Consider the following 17,652-nt stretch of genomic DNA (forward strand, 5'->3'; position numbering starts at 1 on the left):
GAAGAAGCCATTGAAGGCTGTTAAGTAGGAAAGGGACATCAACAGATCTGCAGTTTGAAAAGATCACTCCATCTGCACTATAAATAACAGATGGGGGCAGGGGATGGAGACAAAGCCAATGCAGAACACCAGTTGGAAATTCAGAGGCTAAAGCAGTCTGTGTAACAGGTAGCTTGACTAATGGTGGTAGAGATGGAGAGAAGCAGAATATCTGAGAACTGTATAGGAAGTAAAATAGAGAGGATTTTGTAAAGGATTTGACATGGGGGTAAGGCAGAGGGTGCTCTAAGGGCTGTCACCTGAGCACCCCACTGGATGACGAGGGTGCCACTCGCTGAGGAAAGAAGCACTAGAAGACAAGCAGGTTACAGGGGGGAAGAACGTGAGCGTGGTCTTGGCCGTATTGGGTTTGAGTCCCTGTGAGTCATCCAAGACAGGAGGTCAAATAAGACGTGGCTTCATGGGTCTGGGGCTCAGAAGAGAGATGGGAGCTGGAGATGTCAATCTGGGAATCAGGTTTTGGTTGGTTTGCATTGTTGATACTAGGGGTGACTGAAGCCATGGGCATTGATGAGATCCAAGGTGGGGAGAGCAGTATGAGATGAGAGGAGGGCATAGGACCAAGTCTCGGAGGATTGCAGACACTGGATGATAGTGAGGAAGAGGAGGATGAACTTGCAATGGAGAAAAGAGGAGCAAGACAAAGAAAACCAGGGAAGTATGGGGCAGAGGAGCCAAGAGAGAAAGTGTTTAGAGGAAGAGGTGGTCAACAGTGCGAAACGCTGCTGGGAAATGATAGCAACTCAACCAGGGTGGGGGTGGTGGAACCCAGAGAAGTGGTCTGGTTGAGGACTGAGGCCAGGGCTGAGTCCAGTGCCCAACCTGGTCCTCCATATGCATTCCCTGTACTGTAATTGCTAGTATACATGTCCTCTCCCCAGTAAGCTCCTCCAAAGTGGGTCTTGTCCATCCTGTTAGCCCCAAAGCCTAGCACAAGGCCAGGCACATAGTAGAGCCTAATAAATTTTACTGGTGAGTGAAGGAATGGATGGATGGATGAACGAATGAAGAAGAAGAATTGGAAGCAAAGACGGACTCTCTGGCATCTGCCTGGGCCAGCTACTATCCTGCAGCTTTTTTCCCCTTTTTACTGCAATGACCCGCAGACCCAGGGAACAGAGACAGAGCCCCATCCCCTCCTCGCCTGGGCCCTGGCCCCCCTTCCTCTCTCTGACGAAGAGTCTGGACCCAAGGTTCTGCTGACGTGGGAAGGGGAGGAGAGTCTGGAGGAAGGGGAGGGGAAAGCAGCGCAGAGATCGCAGAGACGAAGGAGGCGCCCCTGGCTGCAGAGCTGCGAAGCGGGGTCTCTCCGGCCTCTGTATCTGGCACTGGGCGCGCCACTGGGCCAGAGGACAGCGCATCCTTTCGGTGCGGGCCGGCGGGGCCCCTGCGGTCGGCAAGCTGGCTCCCCGGGTGGCCACCGGGACCCCCGAGCCCAATGGCGGGGGCGGCAGCAAAGTCGACAGCACCGTAGAGATCACCTCCAGCCCCAACGGAGTAAGTGCCGGCGCCCTGGGGGGCTACGCCATCGTCTCCCCGCACCCACGCCAAGCGCCTGGCCCTCTCCCGCGTATCCGCGCCGGTGACTGCCTTCCCCGCGCTCGCGCCCGCCCTCTTGCCTCGCTTTGCGGTTTTCTCCGCTTCAACCATCTCCTGCCACCCCCCCCACCCCCACAGCAGGTCGGGACCCTCGGAGATGCGGTGCCCACGGAGCAGCTGCAGGGTGAGCGGGAGCGCGAACGCGAGCGGGAGGGGGAGGGCGACGCGGGCGGCGACGGGATGGGCAGCAGCCTGTCGCTGGCCGTGCCCCCCGGCCCCCTCAGCTTTGAGGCGCTGCTCGCCCAGGTGGGGGCGCTGGGCGGCGGCCAGCAGCTGCAGCTCGGCCTCTGCTGCCTGCCTGTGCTCTTCGTGGCGCTGGGCATGGCCTCGGACCCCATCTTCACGCTGGCGCCCCCACTGCACTGCCACTACGGGGGCTTTGCCCCCAATGCCTCTGGCTGGGAGCAGCCCCCCAACGCCAGCGGCGTCAGCGTCGCCAGCGCGGCCCTAGCAGCCAGCGCCGCCAGCCGCGTCGCCACCAGTACGGACCCCTCGTGCAGCGGCTTCGCCCCGCCGGACTTCAACCATTGCCTCAAGGACTGGGACTATAACGGCCTGCCCGTGCTCACCACCAACGCCATCGGCCAGGTGAGGCGGCCTTGTGGGGCCGCGGGTCTGGGGGCGGGCCAAGAGCTACGAGCGCCGGGCCTCACACCCACTCCATCCCTCTCACATCCCCAGTGGGATCTGGTGTGTGACCTGGGCTGGCAGGTGATCCTGGAGCAGATCCTCTTCATCTTGGGCTTTGCCTCCGGCTACCTATTCCTGGGCTACCCGGCAGACAGGTGAGGGCTGCCGTGGGGACAGGGCGAATAGAGAGGAGGGGGTGCTAAGGAGTCTAGCCCAGGCAGCTGGCGTTTGCAAGAGGCAGAAGAGGATTCGCTGGACTCTGCAATCTTCTCTGGACTTGTTCTGTTCAGTGATATGCAGCCCCACCTCCATCTCAACTTCACTCCCCATCAGGAAATACTCCTTCCAAACCTCTTCTGTGCAGGGGAGTAACTCCACCCCCATATACATGATCAAGGGCCTCATCTCCAAAGACAGTAGCCCCACTCCTGCTGACCAAAAACCCTGTCTCCACAGATCAAAAGTTCTAACTCCTCCTTTATTGTCCCTATCACCACTAACCACCTCCCTCACCATCTTCATAGATTAACAGACTCATCCCCACTAATAGCCCCATCCACATGGACCCTTAGCTCCATCTCAGTGGCCTGATTCCTAAAGATCATTATGTTAATTCGTAAATATCACAGTCCCACTCCCACTGACCAATGGTTTAACTCTACAGACAAATGATTCCGCCCTCATGGGTCAACAGTCCAACCTGCATGGATCAATGACCACAACAGCACCCTCCTAGAGATTAATAGTCCCATCCTCATGGATCTTCAGTGCTCTCAGATCCTGTCAGATCAAAAGCCCCACTTCCATGAATCAGTGGCCTCACCTCAAAGATCAACGGTCCATCCTCACCAACCAGTAGCTCTCCCCAGGGATCAAAACTCCCATCTCCTCTGAGTCTCGACACCATCTGACCAGGTGCTCCATCTCCACTGACCATCTCCATGGATTATTGGACTCATCTCCACTGATCTACAGTCCCATCCAAATGGCTTAATAGCTCAACTCCCATGGATCAAAGGCAACCCAACATTCAATAATCCAGTTCCTTGAAATCAATACCTATCCTCACACCCAGTAGTCACACACCCCTGTGGGCAACTGATTCTAAATCCACAGGTCAATAGCCCATCCTCATGCATCAATAGCCTCATTTCCACCAAACAGTAGCATCATTCCTATGGAATAATAGCCTCATCCCCAAAGACCAATAATTCAGTCCCCTAAATTCAGGAACCTTAGCCTCATTAACCAATAAGCTCATCCTCATGGAAAAACAACCCAACTCCATTGGGTCAGTAGCTTCACTCTCAGGGATCAGTGCCCCCTTCCCAATGACCAGTGACCCCAGTTTTTATCCCTATATATCAGTGGTCTTATCCCCAAAGATCAATAGCCTGGCATCCAAGGATCAGTAGCCTTGTCCCCATTCATAGTCAGTGACCATCATCACTGACCAATAGTCTCATCTCTCCTGGTCTGTGACCCCATTCCTACTGATTATCCCCATGGATTAATAGATTCCACCCCACTGACCAATAGCCCACATGGACTAAGATCCTCACCCCATAAATCAATGGTCCAACCCCAAAGATCAGTTGTCCAATCTTCAAAGATTAGTGATCCTCCCCACTGATCAATAGTCCTACCCTGTGGATTAATGGATTAATAGCTCCATTCCCATGGATCAGTGGCTCCATCTTCTGGCCAGTGGCCCCATCCCCACTGACCATCCTTATGGATTAATAGACCCATACCCCAACTCCAAGGAACAATAGCCTCATCCCCCAAAATCAATTACTCAGTCCCCTAAGATTGATAGATCCAACCCCATATATCAATGACCCCATCTCCTATGACCAGTCTGAGCAAGACAAGGTCCATCCCCACTGACCAATAGCTCTATCCCAAAGGATCAGTGGCTCCTAGTCCCCTAAGCAATATCTCATCCCCTCTGATGTTGGTCTCTCTTCCATGCAGAAATGCCCTCATCCCTGACCAATAGCCCCATTCCCAAGAATCAGTGGTCCTACCCCCACAGAACCATAGCCACGCCCCAGTGCCCAGCAACTAGACATCATAACTAGATGAGAAAGGTTCCCCGCCTTTCCCATCCTCTCTAGCCTCAGTCCAATACTTGCTCCCAGGGCCTCATCCTCATACCTCCAGCTTTGAAGTGAGCAGCTGGGCCCCACCCAGCAACTCCTCCCTCAGGGAGTCTGGATGACCAGAGGCCCTTCCTTATTCCAGGTTTGGCCGTCGTGGGATCGTGCTGCTGACCTTGGGGCTGGTGGGCCCCTGTGGAGTAGGAGGGGCTGCTGCAGGCTCCTCCACAGGTGTCATGGCCCTCCGATTCCTCCTGGGCTTTCTGCTTGCCGGCGTTGACCTTGGTGTCTACCTGATGCGTGAGTGGCACCCTCCCAGAGGTCCTTCTCTTGGGGTTCATGCCTGCCTGTCTGCATCCCCAGGCCATTCTTACTGCCCCCTAGGGTCCCCTTAGTCCCTTCCTCAGCCCCAAATTTCAGCTGTCCAGAATCTCAGCTGTCTTTCTGCTCAGGCCTTTGAAGGACCTTGGGATCTTGCTTCTCTCCACAGCCCTCTCGCCCCGCAATCTTTAAGGCCTTCATTGCCCTGGACTTACTGCTGTCAGGGAATAGAGCCTTATTTAAAAAAAGAAATCCTGACTAGCTTGTGACCTTGAACAAGGGTTGATATAAAGATCAAATAAGAGGTCTGATGTGAAAGGACCTGTAAACTGGGAATGTGGAACACCCACCAGGGACTCTGAACCTCGAGCCCTCCCAGGTTTGAGCAGGAGAGGAGAAGGACTAAACAGTCTCTCCACTCTTTGCCTTTCAGAGGTTAGTCTGTGGGAGGTGATGGCTGCAGCCTCCACGCAGGGTCTGACCTCGCTCTCTGTCCTCCTCCCTCCCTCCCTCCTCTTCCCTCCCATGCCTCTTCTTCCCTGGCCTCTCTTCCCTGTCCCTGCTGTATCTCTAGGCCTGGAGCTGTGCGACCCAACCCAGAGGCTTCGGGTGGCCCTGGCAGGGGAGTTGGTGGGGGTGGGGGGACACTTCCTGTTCCTGGGCCTGGCCCTTGTCTCTAAGGACTGGCGATTTCTGCAGCGAATGATCACCGCTCCCTGCATCCTCTTCCTGTTTTATGGGTCAGTATCACCTCCACCTGTTGTCTGGCCATTCCCATCTCTACCTCCAGCCTATCTCTAGCCTGGAGACACCTCCTCTTCTCCACTTCCCTTCATCCAGGCCTGCCCCAGCCCCAGCCCCTCAGAGATGGGAGTTTCCCATCCCTGGGTCAGGGCTCACAGTGCACCCCGCCATCCCATCCCCAGCTGGCCTGGTCTGTTTCTGGAGTCCGCGCGGTGGCTAATAGTGAAGCGACAGATTGAGGAGGCCCAATCCGTGCTGAGAATCCTGGCTGAGCGGAACCGGCCCCATGGGCAGATGCTGGGAGAGGAGGCCCAGGAGGCCCTTCAGGGTAAGAGACAGAGGTCCCTACAGGTGATAACCTCACGTGCACACATGACAGTGCCCTCTGCATGATTGTAGCTGTGCCACCTTCTCCCAGGGTCCCTACCACCGATGTGGGAAGACTCTGGGTTCTCAGCTGTTTCTTCTAACAGCCCCTCTCTCTCTCCCAAAGACCTGGAGAACACCTGCCCTCTCCCTGGAACATCCTCCTTTTCCTTCGCTTCCCTTCTCAACTACCGCAACATCTGGAAAAATCTGCTTATCCTGGGCTTCACCAAGTGAGCCTGGGTGTCTGAGCCAAGGGCCAGGCCAGTAGCTGGGATGGGGGCTGGCTGGGTGAAGAAGGTCTGAGGACCCATGCAGAAGCAGCCAGGGCTGTGGAACGCTGCAGATGGGGATTCAGACACTATCCTTTGCTTTCCCACCCCTTCTCACAGCTTTATTGCCCATGCCATTCGCCACTGCTACCAGCCTGTGGGAGGAGGAGGGAGCCCATCGGACTTCTACCTGTGCTCCCTGCTGGCCAGCGGCACAGCAGCCCTGGCCTGCGTCTTCCTGGGGGTCACCGTGGACCGATTTGGCCGCCGGGGCATCCTGCTTCTCTCAATGACCCTCACTGGCATCGCGTCCCTGGTCCTGCTGGGCCTGTGGGATTGTGAGCATCCTCCCTTCTCCACAGTGTGGGCTCAGCAAAGGAACCCCAGCAGAGGTGCCTCAGACAGGCCCAGCCACTGCTCCTGGCACAGGCCTCCCAAGACAAGACCAGACCCTGCCCAGGTCTTTCACCCTGGCCACACAACCCTCCCCAGGCCACACAACCCTGTCTGTTCTCCTAACCAATTAGTGAATGCCCAGAGCCCACCCGTTAGAGCCTTAGGATCAGAGAGGCAAGGGGATGACGCCAGGGACTAGGCCAAGCATGATCTCCCCACCTCCATTCACATCCTCCCTCTTGGTCCTCCAGATCTGAATGAGGCCGCCATCACCACTTTCTCTGTTCTCGGCCTCTTCTCCTCCCAAGCTGCCGGCATCCTTAGCACCCTCCTTGCTGCTGAAGTCATCCCTACCACTGTCCGGTGAGAGCAGGGGTGCTGCCAGGGGCAAGGCCAGGCCTCCAGGCCTTCTGCTGAGGACAAGGCCTGAGGGATAAAGGAGGGAAGGCTGCTGGAGAAGGTTTGGGGTGAGGCCCACAGCTCAAGGCTGAGTGCCTCCTACATCTCCCCCAGGGGCAGAGGCCTGGGCCTGATCATGGCACTAGGGGCACTTGGAGGACTGAGTGGCCCAGCCCAGCGTCTCCACATGGGCCACGGAGCCTTCCTGCAGCATGTGGTGCTGGCAGCCTGTGCCCTCCTCTGCATCCTCAGCATCATGCTTCTGCCGGAGACCAAGCGCAAGCTCCTGCCCGAGGTGCTCCGGGATGGAGAGCTGTGCCGCCGGCCTTCTCTGCTGCGGCAGCCACCCCCTAACCGCTGTGACCACGTCCCGCTGCTTGCTACCCCCAACCCTGCCCTCTGAGTGGCCTCTGAGCACCTGGCAGGAGGCTGGCCTGTACAGAAAGGTGGCATAAGGCCCTGGCAAGGAGATCAGGAGGACTGGGGAAGGCAGGGCTGCCCAGAAGGCTCAGAGACACCTCATGCCAGCCATCAAGGAGAGCTCAGAGGACTGTCCCCACCCCCATCTCCTCCCTACTGCTTTGTGTTCATGTCCTTGGCAAGAGTCAGGGGACAGGGAGAGAGCTCCACATTGTAACCACTAGGTCTGGGCTCCATCCTGTGCCCAAAGACATCCTCCCAGACCTCATTCTTTCTTGCTCTATCATTCTGTTTCAATAAAGACATTTTGAATAAATGAGCATACCATAGCCTGGACTTCCCTCCCTTCTGTTGTACTTCTGTCTCTTGGGGGAAGGTTTTTCTCAGTGGAACCAAAACCAATAACTATCTCCCTCCCCGTCCCTGTGCCCTGCCCCCCCATCTCCCACTGCGTGTTAACTTCCAATTACCACCCCTTCCTGACTGCTCGCTATGCTGTTAGGACTGGCTAGGCACCTCACAAACTCCATTTAACCATTAATCCTTACAAGACTGCAAGGTAGGTGTTTGGATCAATTAAATTTTTTTGTTGTTGCAGACAATAGAAAATGACTCTAATGAACTTAAGCAAAAACGGAATTTGTTAGAGGGATATGATGGGGCAGGTTGTGGTGGGGGGCTCACTGAATGGAGAGAAAAGCAGAACTAGTCATAAAAGATCAGGAACCAGAGAGGCCCCTAGTCCAGGGAGTAGGAACCAGTAATATTTTTGTCCAGGCTTCACCTGGTTGAATAACTCCAGTGGGATTCAATCTTTGGGTCACCCCACTGAAGATTCATTTCCAGAGAGCAAGTGACTGGCTAGCTTGAGTAACACGCCACCCTCACCCGTATAACTGACAACTGGGGAGAGGGAGACCACCACCCGAGTGCTGTGAGCAGAAGTTAGACTGGATGTTGTGCAGGTAAAAGCAATGGACACCCACTACAGTGCTCTTCTTTTACAGATGAGAAAACTGACGCTCAGAGAGACTCAGTAACTTGCCCAAGGTTACCGTTAATGAGAAACAGAGCTAGGATATGATTAGATCCTGGAACTGGAGCTCTTCATTGATACACACTGTGGCCACCTTTTCAACTCCTTCCCATCTTTGAGCACTAGCCTTGGAAGCGAGGAGTGAGTCTCTAGGCACCCCGGGAGGTGGCAGCAGGGGACTAGGACTTCCACCTCAGTGCCAGGGCCTGCCTCTCAGAATAGCTCTGGCTTGGCTTTACCACTTTGTGCAAATTTCTTAACCTTCAGCTTCCTTCAACGGTTGCTATGAGGATTAAACAAGATAATGTATCGTAAGTACCTCTTAAACTCCCCACTAGATGGTAAGCTCCTTAAGAGCAGGAATTTTGTCTTACTCAACTTTGAAGCACCAAAGCCTGACACGATAGATCTTCAAAAAGTTGTTAATATTTGTTCATTCTTTCAGCTGATGTTTACTGTGTCCAATTTACAGACCAGCACCATCCTGGATATTTAGGGCACAGGCCATCCTTCAAAAAGCTTAAAATCCATCTAACACTAGCAATATTGAGGAAGAAGAGAGGTCGGTGGTTTGGAGCACCAAAAGGCTGCATCCAGGACATAAGACCTCTCTGAGAGAGGCTGGAAGCCCCCAAGCAAGGTCCTAGGACACAGGTACAGCGCTCTCAACTCAAAGGACATCGGGAGAGCAGAGGCCTGGAGGTAGGAAAGGGTGAGGTAGTCCTGGAGAGAGGGATTCTTAGGGAAATCAAAGTCTTGGGGCTGGCCCCGTGGCCGAGTGGTTAAGTTCGCGCGCTCCGCTGCAGGCAGCCCAGTGTTTCGTTGGTTCAAATCCTGGGCGCGGACATGGCACTGCTCGTCAAGCCACGCTGAGGCAGCGTCCCGCATGCCACAACTAGAAGGACCCACAACAAAAAATATACAACTATGTACTGGGGGGCTTTGGGGAGAAAAAGGAAAAAAAAAGTCTTGAGGCCAGGCTCTTCCAGAGAAGGCAGGTCCATTACCCACAGATTCCTGTAGCACCAGTCTTCCTATCTCCTTACCCTCTGCCAGTCCACGTCTGACGCCCAAAGCTCTAAGAACTAAGCCATGCTACTGGGCTCTCAACAATAATCATAATGTTACTGGAGAATTCCTAAGAATCTTTCTCATTTCAACTTCACAGCCCCCTGAAATAGGTATTATTTTTATCCTATTTAATTACTGAGGAAATGGAAATAAAAGAAATTGAGGGGACAGCTAATTTTCGACAAAGGAGCCAGAAAACACAACGGAGAAATGAAAGTCTGTCTCTCCAAAAAATGGTGTTGGGAAACCCGGACAGCCATGTGCAAAAGAATGAAAGACCATTATCTTACACCACACACACAAATTAACTCAAAATGGATTAAAGACTTGAATTCAAGACCTGAAACCTAAAACTTCTAGAAGAAAACACAGGCAGTATGCTCTCTGACATCAGTCTTAGCAGTATATTTATGAATATCATGTCTCCCCAGGCAAGGGAAGCAAAGGAAAAAATAAACAAACCGGACTACATCAAACTAAAAACCTCCTGCACAGCAAACAAAACCATCAGCAAAATGAAAAGACAACCTACCAACTGGGAGAAAATATCTGCAAGTCCTATATTCGATAAGGGGTTAATATCTAAAATATATGAAGAACTCACACAACTCAACAACAAAAAAAACAAACAACCCAATCAAAAAACAGGCAGAGGACATGAACAGACATTTTCCCAAGGAAGATAAACAATGGCCAATAGGCACATGAAAAGATGTTCCACATTACTAATTATTAGAGAAATGCAAATCAAAACTACAATGACATATCACTTCACACCCATCAGAATGGTTATTATTAAAAAGACAGGAAATAAATGTTGGAGAGGATGTGGAGAAAAAGGAACCCTTGTACACTGCTGGTGGGAATGTAAATTGGTGAAGCCACTATGGAAAACAGTACAGAGATTCCTCAAAAAATTAAAAATAGAAATACCATATGACCCAGCTATCCCACTTCTGGGTATTTATCCAAAGAACACAAAAACTCTAATTCAAAAAGATACATGAACCCATATGTTCACTGCAGCATTATTTACAATAGCCAAGATATGGAAACAACCTAAGTGCCCATCAACGGATGAATGGATAAAATGTGGTATCCATATACAATAGAATACTACTCAGCCATAAAAAAGATGAAATCCTGCCATTCCTGACAACATGGATGGACCTTGAGGGTGTTATGCTAAGCAAAACAAGTCAGGTGGAGAAAGACAAATACTGTATGATTTCACTCACATGTGGAAGATAAACAAAACACAAACACACATATGAGGAGAATAGATTGGTGGTTACCAGAGAGGATGGGGGTGGTGGGAGGACAAAACGGGTAAAGGAGCACATACATACAGTGACGGATGGCAACTAGTGTTTGGGGGGTGAATGTGATGCAGTCTATACAGAAGTCAAAATGTGACGATGCACACCCGAAATTCATGTAAGGTTATAAACCAATGTGACCTCAATAAAAAAAAAAAAAGAAATTGAGAGATCTGCCATCAAGTGGCAGAGCCAGGACGCAAACCCAGGGTTTCTGGCTGCTCCTTCTACTCCACCACAGTTCCTTCAGTTATACACTCTGTAGCACACATTCTGTAGAATAATGTCTGTGGAGTTTTAACTGACTCCAATGTTGACTGTTTAGTTTTAGTTAGCCAACAATAAAACAAGAGATCATACTCACAGCTGTCTCTGGAGATTCTGTGCAAACCAGAAGGATGGTAAATAAGCACTTGTACTTTTTGGTAGAGCCCATGTAAAGCCAAGGAGTTATTTACATGCTAATGACACTGTCCAATACACACTGTGAGGAATGGTGTCAAAGGGACATTTCAATGAACCCATTCTTTGTACACCACTGGGAAAAGGTCTAGGAAAGGAAAGCTAAAGCACTCAGAAAGCTAGAACAGCTCTGGTAGGAGGGCAAGTGCTAGAGAGGAAGATTCTCTGACTTCAACCGAAGAGGTGAAGGCAAAAAAAACCCAGGAGTATTCAAGAATCATCAACAAAGCACAAGGGAAGACACAGTCCCTCATCCCCAAGTGATTCATAGTCCAGATGGAAAAGGTCAATGTGTGTAGCTAAAACAACTGGCATCTTGTCAGTTGCTCTAAAAGTCACCAACCACATGATCTCATTGGATCCTCATCAATAACTCCATGAAAGTTATTTTTAAGGCTTTTATAGATGGGGATACTGAGGCTTGAGAGGTAACTTACTCAAGGTTATGTGACAGGTAAATAACTAGAGTAGCCAGATCTTGAGAACTGAGAGCCTGCAATCTTCTTACTGCATAGCAGATAGAAAATGAAAGAAAGTATTACTTACCTTGTAATATTAAGTTTAGAAGATACTCTAAGAACTTGGACACAGTTTTCAAACAAATAAGGAAACGACTACTTTCCTTGGAGAGATGGTACTGATTAAAACCTGAACAGATTTTAGCAATATTTTAGTTGGATTCACAACTAAGAGCTGTAAAGGATTACTGAAGGGAAGTTAAAAGGGTATATGGGGTACATTTCTCACCTTGAAAAGTTACATGAAGTAACATGAAGGCGACTCCTGTTCCTCTCATTCAGTCAACCTAGCCTGGCCACCATGCAACCAATTTTCACTGATTATCCACCGTCTGGTGCTGCCTCATGTCTGGGGGGTGGGGCATGGTCCTTGCCTGCAAAAGCTCAGAAAACTGAGAGACAAATAATGACAATCCTTGTATGGAAAATGCAGAGACATGTGAAAAGTGCTGTAGCAGCTCTGAGAAGGGAAGGATATACTCTATGGGAGGCAGTCAAGGAAAGCCTCTCAGATATTTGGATTGAAGCTTAAAGTAGTCGTCTTGAATTTGCCAGGGACAGAAAGGAGGAAGAAGTAGTGCGAAGCCTAGAGGCCTGACAGAACATGGTGTACATGGAGAACACAAGTGTTTATTTTAAATATCCATGGAATAAAGGGCATCTATGAAAAACCCCCACTGCTGAGATCACATTTATCAGTGCAAGACTGAAAGCTTTCCCCCTAAGCTCAGGAACGAGACAAGGATGTCTGCCCTCACCACTTCTATTCAACATTGTACTCGAGGGTCCAGCCAGGGAAATGAGGCAAGAAAATTAAATAAAAGGCACTCGGAATGGGAAGGACAATGTAAAACTCTAAGTTTGCAGATGACATGATCTTGTATATACAGAATCCTAAGGAATCCACAAAAACCATTAGAACTAAATAAACAAGTTCAGCAAGGCTGCTAAACTTACAATTGTACTTGCAAGATACAAGATTAACATACAAAATCAACTGTATTTCTATACAATAGCAATCAATAACCTGAAAACAAAATTAACAATTCCATTTAAGATAGCAAAAACCAAAATACTTAGGATTAAATTTAATAAAAGAAGTACAAGACTTATACACTGAAAATTACAAAACGTTGTTGAAAGAAATTAAAGACAACCTAAACAAATGGAAAGACACTCTGTGTTCATGGATTGGAAGACTTAATATCGTTAAGATGGCAATCCTCCCCAAATTGATCCACGGAGTCAAAGTAATTGTAGCTTTCTTACAGAAACTGACAAGCTGATTCTAAAATTCATCCTGGAAGTATAAAAGACCCAGAATAGCTAAACAATCTTGAAAAAGAGCAAAATCGGAGGACTCACACTTCCACATTCAAAACTTATGACAAAGCTACAGTAATGAAGACAGTGTGGTACTGGCAGGAGGACAGACATACAGATCAATGGAATAGAACTGAGACCCCAGAAATAAACCCTCACATTTATGGTCAACTGATTTTCAACAAGAGTGCCAAGACCATCCAATGTGGAAAGAATAGTCTTTTTTTTTTTAAGATTTTATTTTTCCTTTTTCTCCCCAAAGCCCCCCGGTACATAGTTGTATATATATATATATTTTTTTTTTTTGAGGAAGATTAGCCCTGAGCTAATATCTGCTGCCAATCCTCCTCTTTTTGCTGAGGAAGACTGGCCCTGAGCCAACATCCGTGCCCATCTTCCTCTACTTTATATGTGGGACGTCTACCACAGCATGGCTTGCCAAGCGGTGCCATATCCACACCCAGGATTCGAACTGGCGAAACCCTGGGCCTCCAAAGCGGAGCACGCCAGCTTAACCACTCGGCCATGGGGCCAGCCCCAGAATAGCCTTTTTAACAAATGGTTCTGCGACAAATCTGCATGCAGAAGAAAAAGAACGCAGTTGGAACCTTACCTCGCACCATATACAAAAATTAATTTGAAATGGATCAAAGGCTTAAATAAGAGCTAAAACTATACAATTCTTAGGAGAAAACAGAGGCGTAAACCTCTGTGACTTTTGTGCTTAAAAGGACACTATCAAGAAAGTAAAAAAAACCACCCACAAAATAGGAGATAATATTTGCAAATCATACATATCTGATAACAGTCTAGTATTCAAAATATTTAAAGAACTCTTACAGCTCAACGATAAATCAACGATAAAAAGATAAATAACCCAATTAAAAAATGGGCAAAGGAGCCGAATAGACATTTTTTCAAAGAGGATATACAAACGGCCAGTAAGCACATGAAAAGATGCTTAGTACGTCATTAGGGAAAGGCAAATCACAAACAGGAGATACCACTCCACAACCACTAGGATGGCTATAATCAAAAAGATGGACAATAACAAGTCTGGTATGGATGTGGAAAATTAGAACCCTCATACACTGCTGGTGGAAATAGAAAATGATGCACCTGCTTTGTTAAACACCCTGGAAGTTCCTCAAAAGTTTAAACATAGTTACCTTATGACCTAGCAACTCTACTCCTAGGCATATACCCGAGAGGTTTACGTTCACACAAAAACTTGTACACAGGTGTTTGCAGCAGCACTATTCCCAATAGTCAAAAAACAGAAACAACTCAGATGCATATCAATTGATGAATGGATAAACAAAATGTGGTATATGAAAAAATGAAACATTATTCAGCCATAAAAAGGAACGAAGTACTGATATACACAACACAGATGAATCTTGAAAACATTATGCTAAGTGAAAGCAGCCAGACACAAAAGGCCACATACTGTATGACTCCACTTATATGAAATATCCAGAATAGGCAAATCCATAGAGACAGAAAGCAAATCAGCGAATGCTAGGGGCTGGGGGGAAGGGAAAATTGGGTGTGCTTGTTAATGGGTGTAAGATTTCCTTTTAGGTGATGAGAATGCTCTAAAATATATATATACACATACTAAATACCGCTGAATGGTACAATTAAAAGGTAAATTTTATGGTATTTTAATTATATCTTCAAAAAAAACTCCATAGAGATTTTTGGTGGGATGCAAGTCAGAAGTATGGCAAACCAACACTTTTCTCCAGCAAATAAAAGTTCCTGTACTAAGTGACTCCCTTTTCTCTAACAAATTCTAGCACCTAGAACACTGCCCAGCACTTAGTAATTACTCAGTAAATGTCTGTCTGTTGAATGAACAATTACCATAGGCATAAAGAAAAGGGGCACGAGAAATTAGCAGGGTTGAAAGGCATTTTAAAATTAGATCATGATTTGAGAAAGGCTACTCATTTTAACCATACATATAAAAGCAAGGAAAGCTGTCATATTATTGAAAAAAACCAGCAACTGCTTTTCTCTATTCCTGATGTCAAGTTGGGCAAATCTGGGTTGTCTGCATTCATTTTCTATCACTCATAGTCTAAGGATCTCTGACTCAAACTCTCACTCGAGCAGAAATCTTGTAGACAGGCTCCCCCAGTCTCTCTTCCTTAAAGACACTTACCTCCTGCAGACCCCAGTGAGACTGGGCTCACTCCTATCCCTCAATTAAGAGGGAGCTTATCTAGAATGACTGACAGAAAAGTAACCAATCTTTCCCAAGGAAAACAATCTTCTTTCCACGCCACTTCCTCTAAAGTCTCTGAGGATAACACAAGAGAAATGAAAATATCATAAAATAGGAGATAGGATAGGAGATCCTAGAGGGAGAGGAACCAGCAGGTCCAGGACAAGGGGACTTCCCTTGTCCAAGGTGAATTAATACCTTCTGAGCCCCTACTAAGTGGCAGGCACTGTGAGGTCATACAAAGGCACAATGCATGCCCTCAAGGATCTTGCAGTCTAGTGGGGAGAGAGGGATGTAACTATTCTAATTATAAAACCATTAAGTGGTAGAGAGACAGGAGAAATTTTCTGAGTGCAGAAGTGATTCATTCCAACTAGGGAATCAAGAAAGTTGTTCTAGCCGTGGTACCTGGCTTACATCTTATGACCCTGACAGAGTAGATGGGATGGACATAGCAGGCTGGAGGAACAGCATGAGCAACACATGAAAATTCAAACTCAAGTGAAATGCAGAGCATCAGATGTACGGCAGGATGTGGCAGGGAAATGTAATCAGGATCAAATTGGGAAAGGCCTTGGTTCCACACCTGAGTTTGTACTTACTGGTGGCAGCATAGGGGTCTTTGTGGCAACATGAACAGTTTGGAGACATCTGCCAGGAGCCCACTGCAAAGATGGGGAATTGCTCAAGCAGTTAAAGTAGAATGGAGAGGAGAATGGACAGGATATTGAGTACGAATGACTGCACATACAAAATTAAAAACAAAGAAGGGTCAAAATGACATTCACTCTCCAACTACTTATAGGGATTTTTCAGATAACCATTCAGTGCCCCCTGGTGGATAGATGAGACCTTCCCAGCATTAACAGCATCAAGCCACTCAGGATGTTTCACATTCTTCTAGTAAAAATAGTTAACACTCAACCCTTTATCCAGCTTCTTGCTAATCAGCCTCTGCAGAAGTCTCCACAATGACAAGGCATTATTCTGGTTGAATCTAACTAAAGAGACCCCCAAATGCCTAACAAATGACACTCTAGGAGGTAGTACAACAACACTGACCTGAGAATTCAGAATACAAAGCCATGTGAGACGTGGGTTACGGCTGCATGTATACAGAACAGAGCCGTTTCTTTAACCTAAGATTACTGAAGAGAGCATCTAGGTCAGAGGCAATCTTGAACAAAACATCCTCGGAACAGAAGTGAATGGTGAAGAGCATCACGTGGAGGCTTAAACACTTAGAAACCCTGTGATGGAGAGTCTACGAAGCCTTGAGCAGGGAACGTGACGGAGCACCCAAGGATTTCAAGACCAATCTCACATTAGAATAGAAAATGGCTAAATTAGGTTATTAATATGACCAAGTAACTAAACTTAAGGGTACTAAAACCACGAAAGTCAGTTGTTAAGTCCTAACTAATGGAATGATCCAAAGTTAGTTGAACATATTGAGTGGTCACTACCTGGCTAGAGAAGACAACATGAGCTTTCCAACTGTCTTTCTTAGCACAACGGGTTTTTTGCCCTTTCTTTTTTTGAGCCTACCTTGGGGTAGAGAAGAAAAGAAAGGCAACTGACATTTCTTCAAAGAGGATATTTGGCCATTTGTATGGCCAGTAAGAATCTAGTGGTACTGATGTGGATAATTCACCCACATGTAAGTTTTGTCAGGAGGACATACCGAAGTGCTATTAGATCACTCTAATCTGGCCATTCATTTACTTTCCCAGGCTCATTAATTCACCTTTCAAATGCCAATCAGGCTACATGCTATCCAGAAAACCCATCATCCTCAACTAAACACATAATGTTCCTGCTAGTCGTAATTTTAACTCCTACTCCTTAATTCCTAAGTGGGAACTTCCCCTCCACAACACCAGCACTTCCACAAAGGAGAATTAACAGCCATCTGGGATCTAAGAGAGAACAGGAAGACAGATAAATAATCCTTACACCCAAAAGGCCAAATAATTTTTTATTTTCAAAAACAACTTTATTCATGACACATATTAAAAAAAAAACTCCCACCCCCTGGAAATGAGCTAAAAAAATAAACAAAATCCACCTCCCACCTCCCTGTTCCCACTTCCTCCCATTCCCTCCAAATAAAAGGGAAAAAAAGGCAAAGGAAAACAAAACAAAACAAAACAAAAAACTGAAAAACAAAAAACGCCCCAAAACCCCCCAAAACAAGGTAGTGCATTTCCCCAGGGGGAAGGGGAATTTACACTGGAGCCGCTGGGAGCGGAACGGAGATCTTCCGGCTACAGAAACCTGCAAAGAAAGACACTCAAAACAGAAAAAGAAACACAAAGGAAACAAAATAGATCACCAGGCAATCTGGAGGGGCAGGGAGCCGGAAAAGAGGGGTGGCGGGG

At 47.9% G+C, this 17,652-nt stretch overlaps 1 protein-coding gene across 2 annotated transcripts; it reads left to right on the forward strand.

Annotated features, from left to right (window-relative positions):
• Window positions 1–1,291: 1,291 nt before the first annotated feature.
• On the forward strand, window positions 1,292–7,629 carry SLC22A17 (solute carrier family 22 member 17). 2 transcript variants are annotated; one of them, XM_046653056.1, is made up of 10 exons: window positions 1,292–1,557; window positions 1,738–2,247; window positions 2,341–2,444; window positions 4,537–4,691; window positions 5,287–5,452; window positions 5,639–5,784; window positions 5,950–6,055; window positions 6,215–6,432; window positions 6,742–6,853; window positions 7,004–7,629. In XM_046653056.1, the coding sequence occupies exons 2-10, from the start codon at window positions 1,840–1,842 to the stop codon at window positions 7,290–7,292; spliced, it is 1,704 nt and encodes a 567-aa protein (XP_046509012.1). In that variant the 5' UTR covers window positions 1,292–1,557; window positions 1,738–1,839; the 3' UTR covers window positions 7,293–7,629. The 2 variants fall into 2 exon arrangements, with proteins under 2 accessions (XP_046509012.1, XP_046509011.1); XM_046653055.1 differs by having other exon boundaries at window positions 1,422–1,557; window positions 1,741–2,247.
• The last annotated feature ends 10,023 nt before the right edge of the window (window positions 7,630–17,652 follow it).

This window comes from Equus quagga, chromosome 2 (assembly GCF_021613505.1).
Source record: "Equus quagga isolate Etosha38 chromosome 2, UCLA_HA_Equagga_1.0, whole genome shotgun sequence".
NCBI lineage: Eukaryota > Metazoa > Chordata > Mammalia > Perissodactyla > Equidae > Equus > Equus quagga.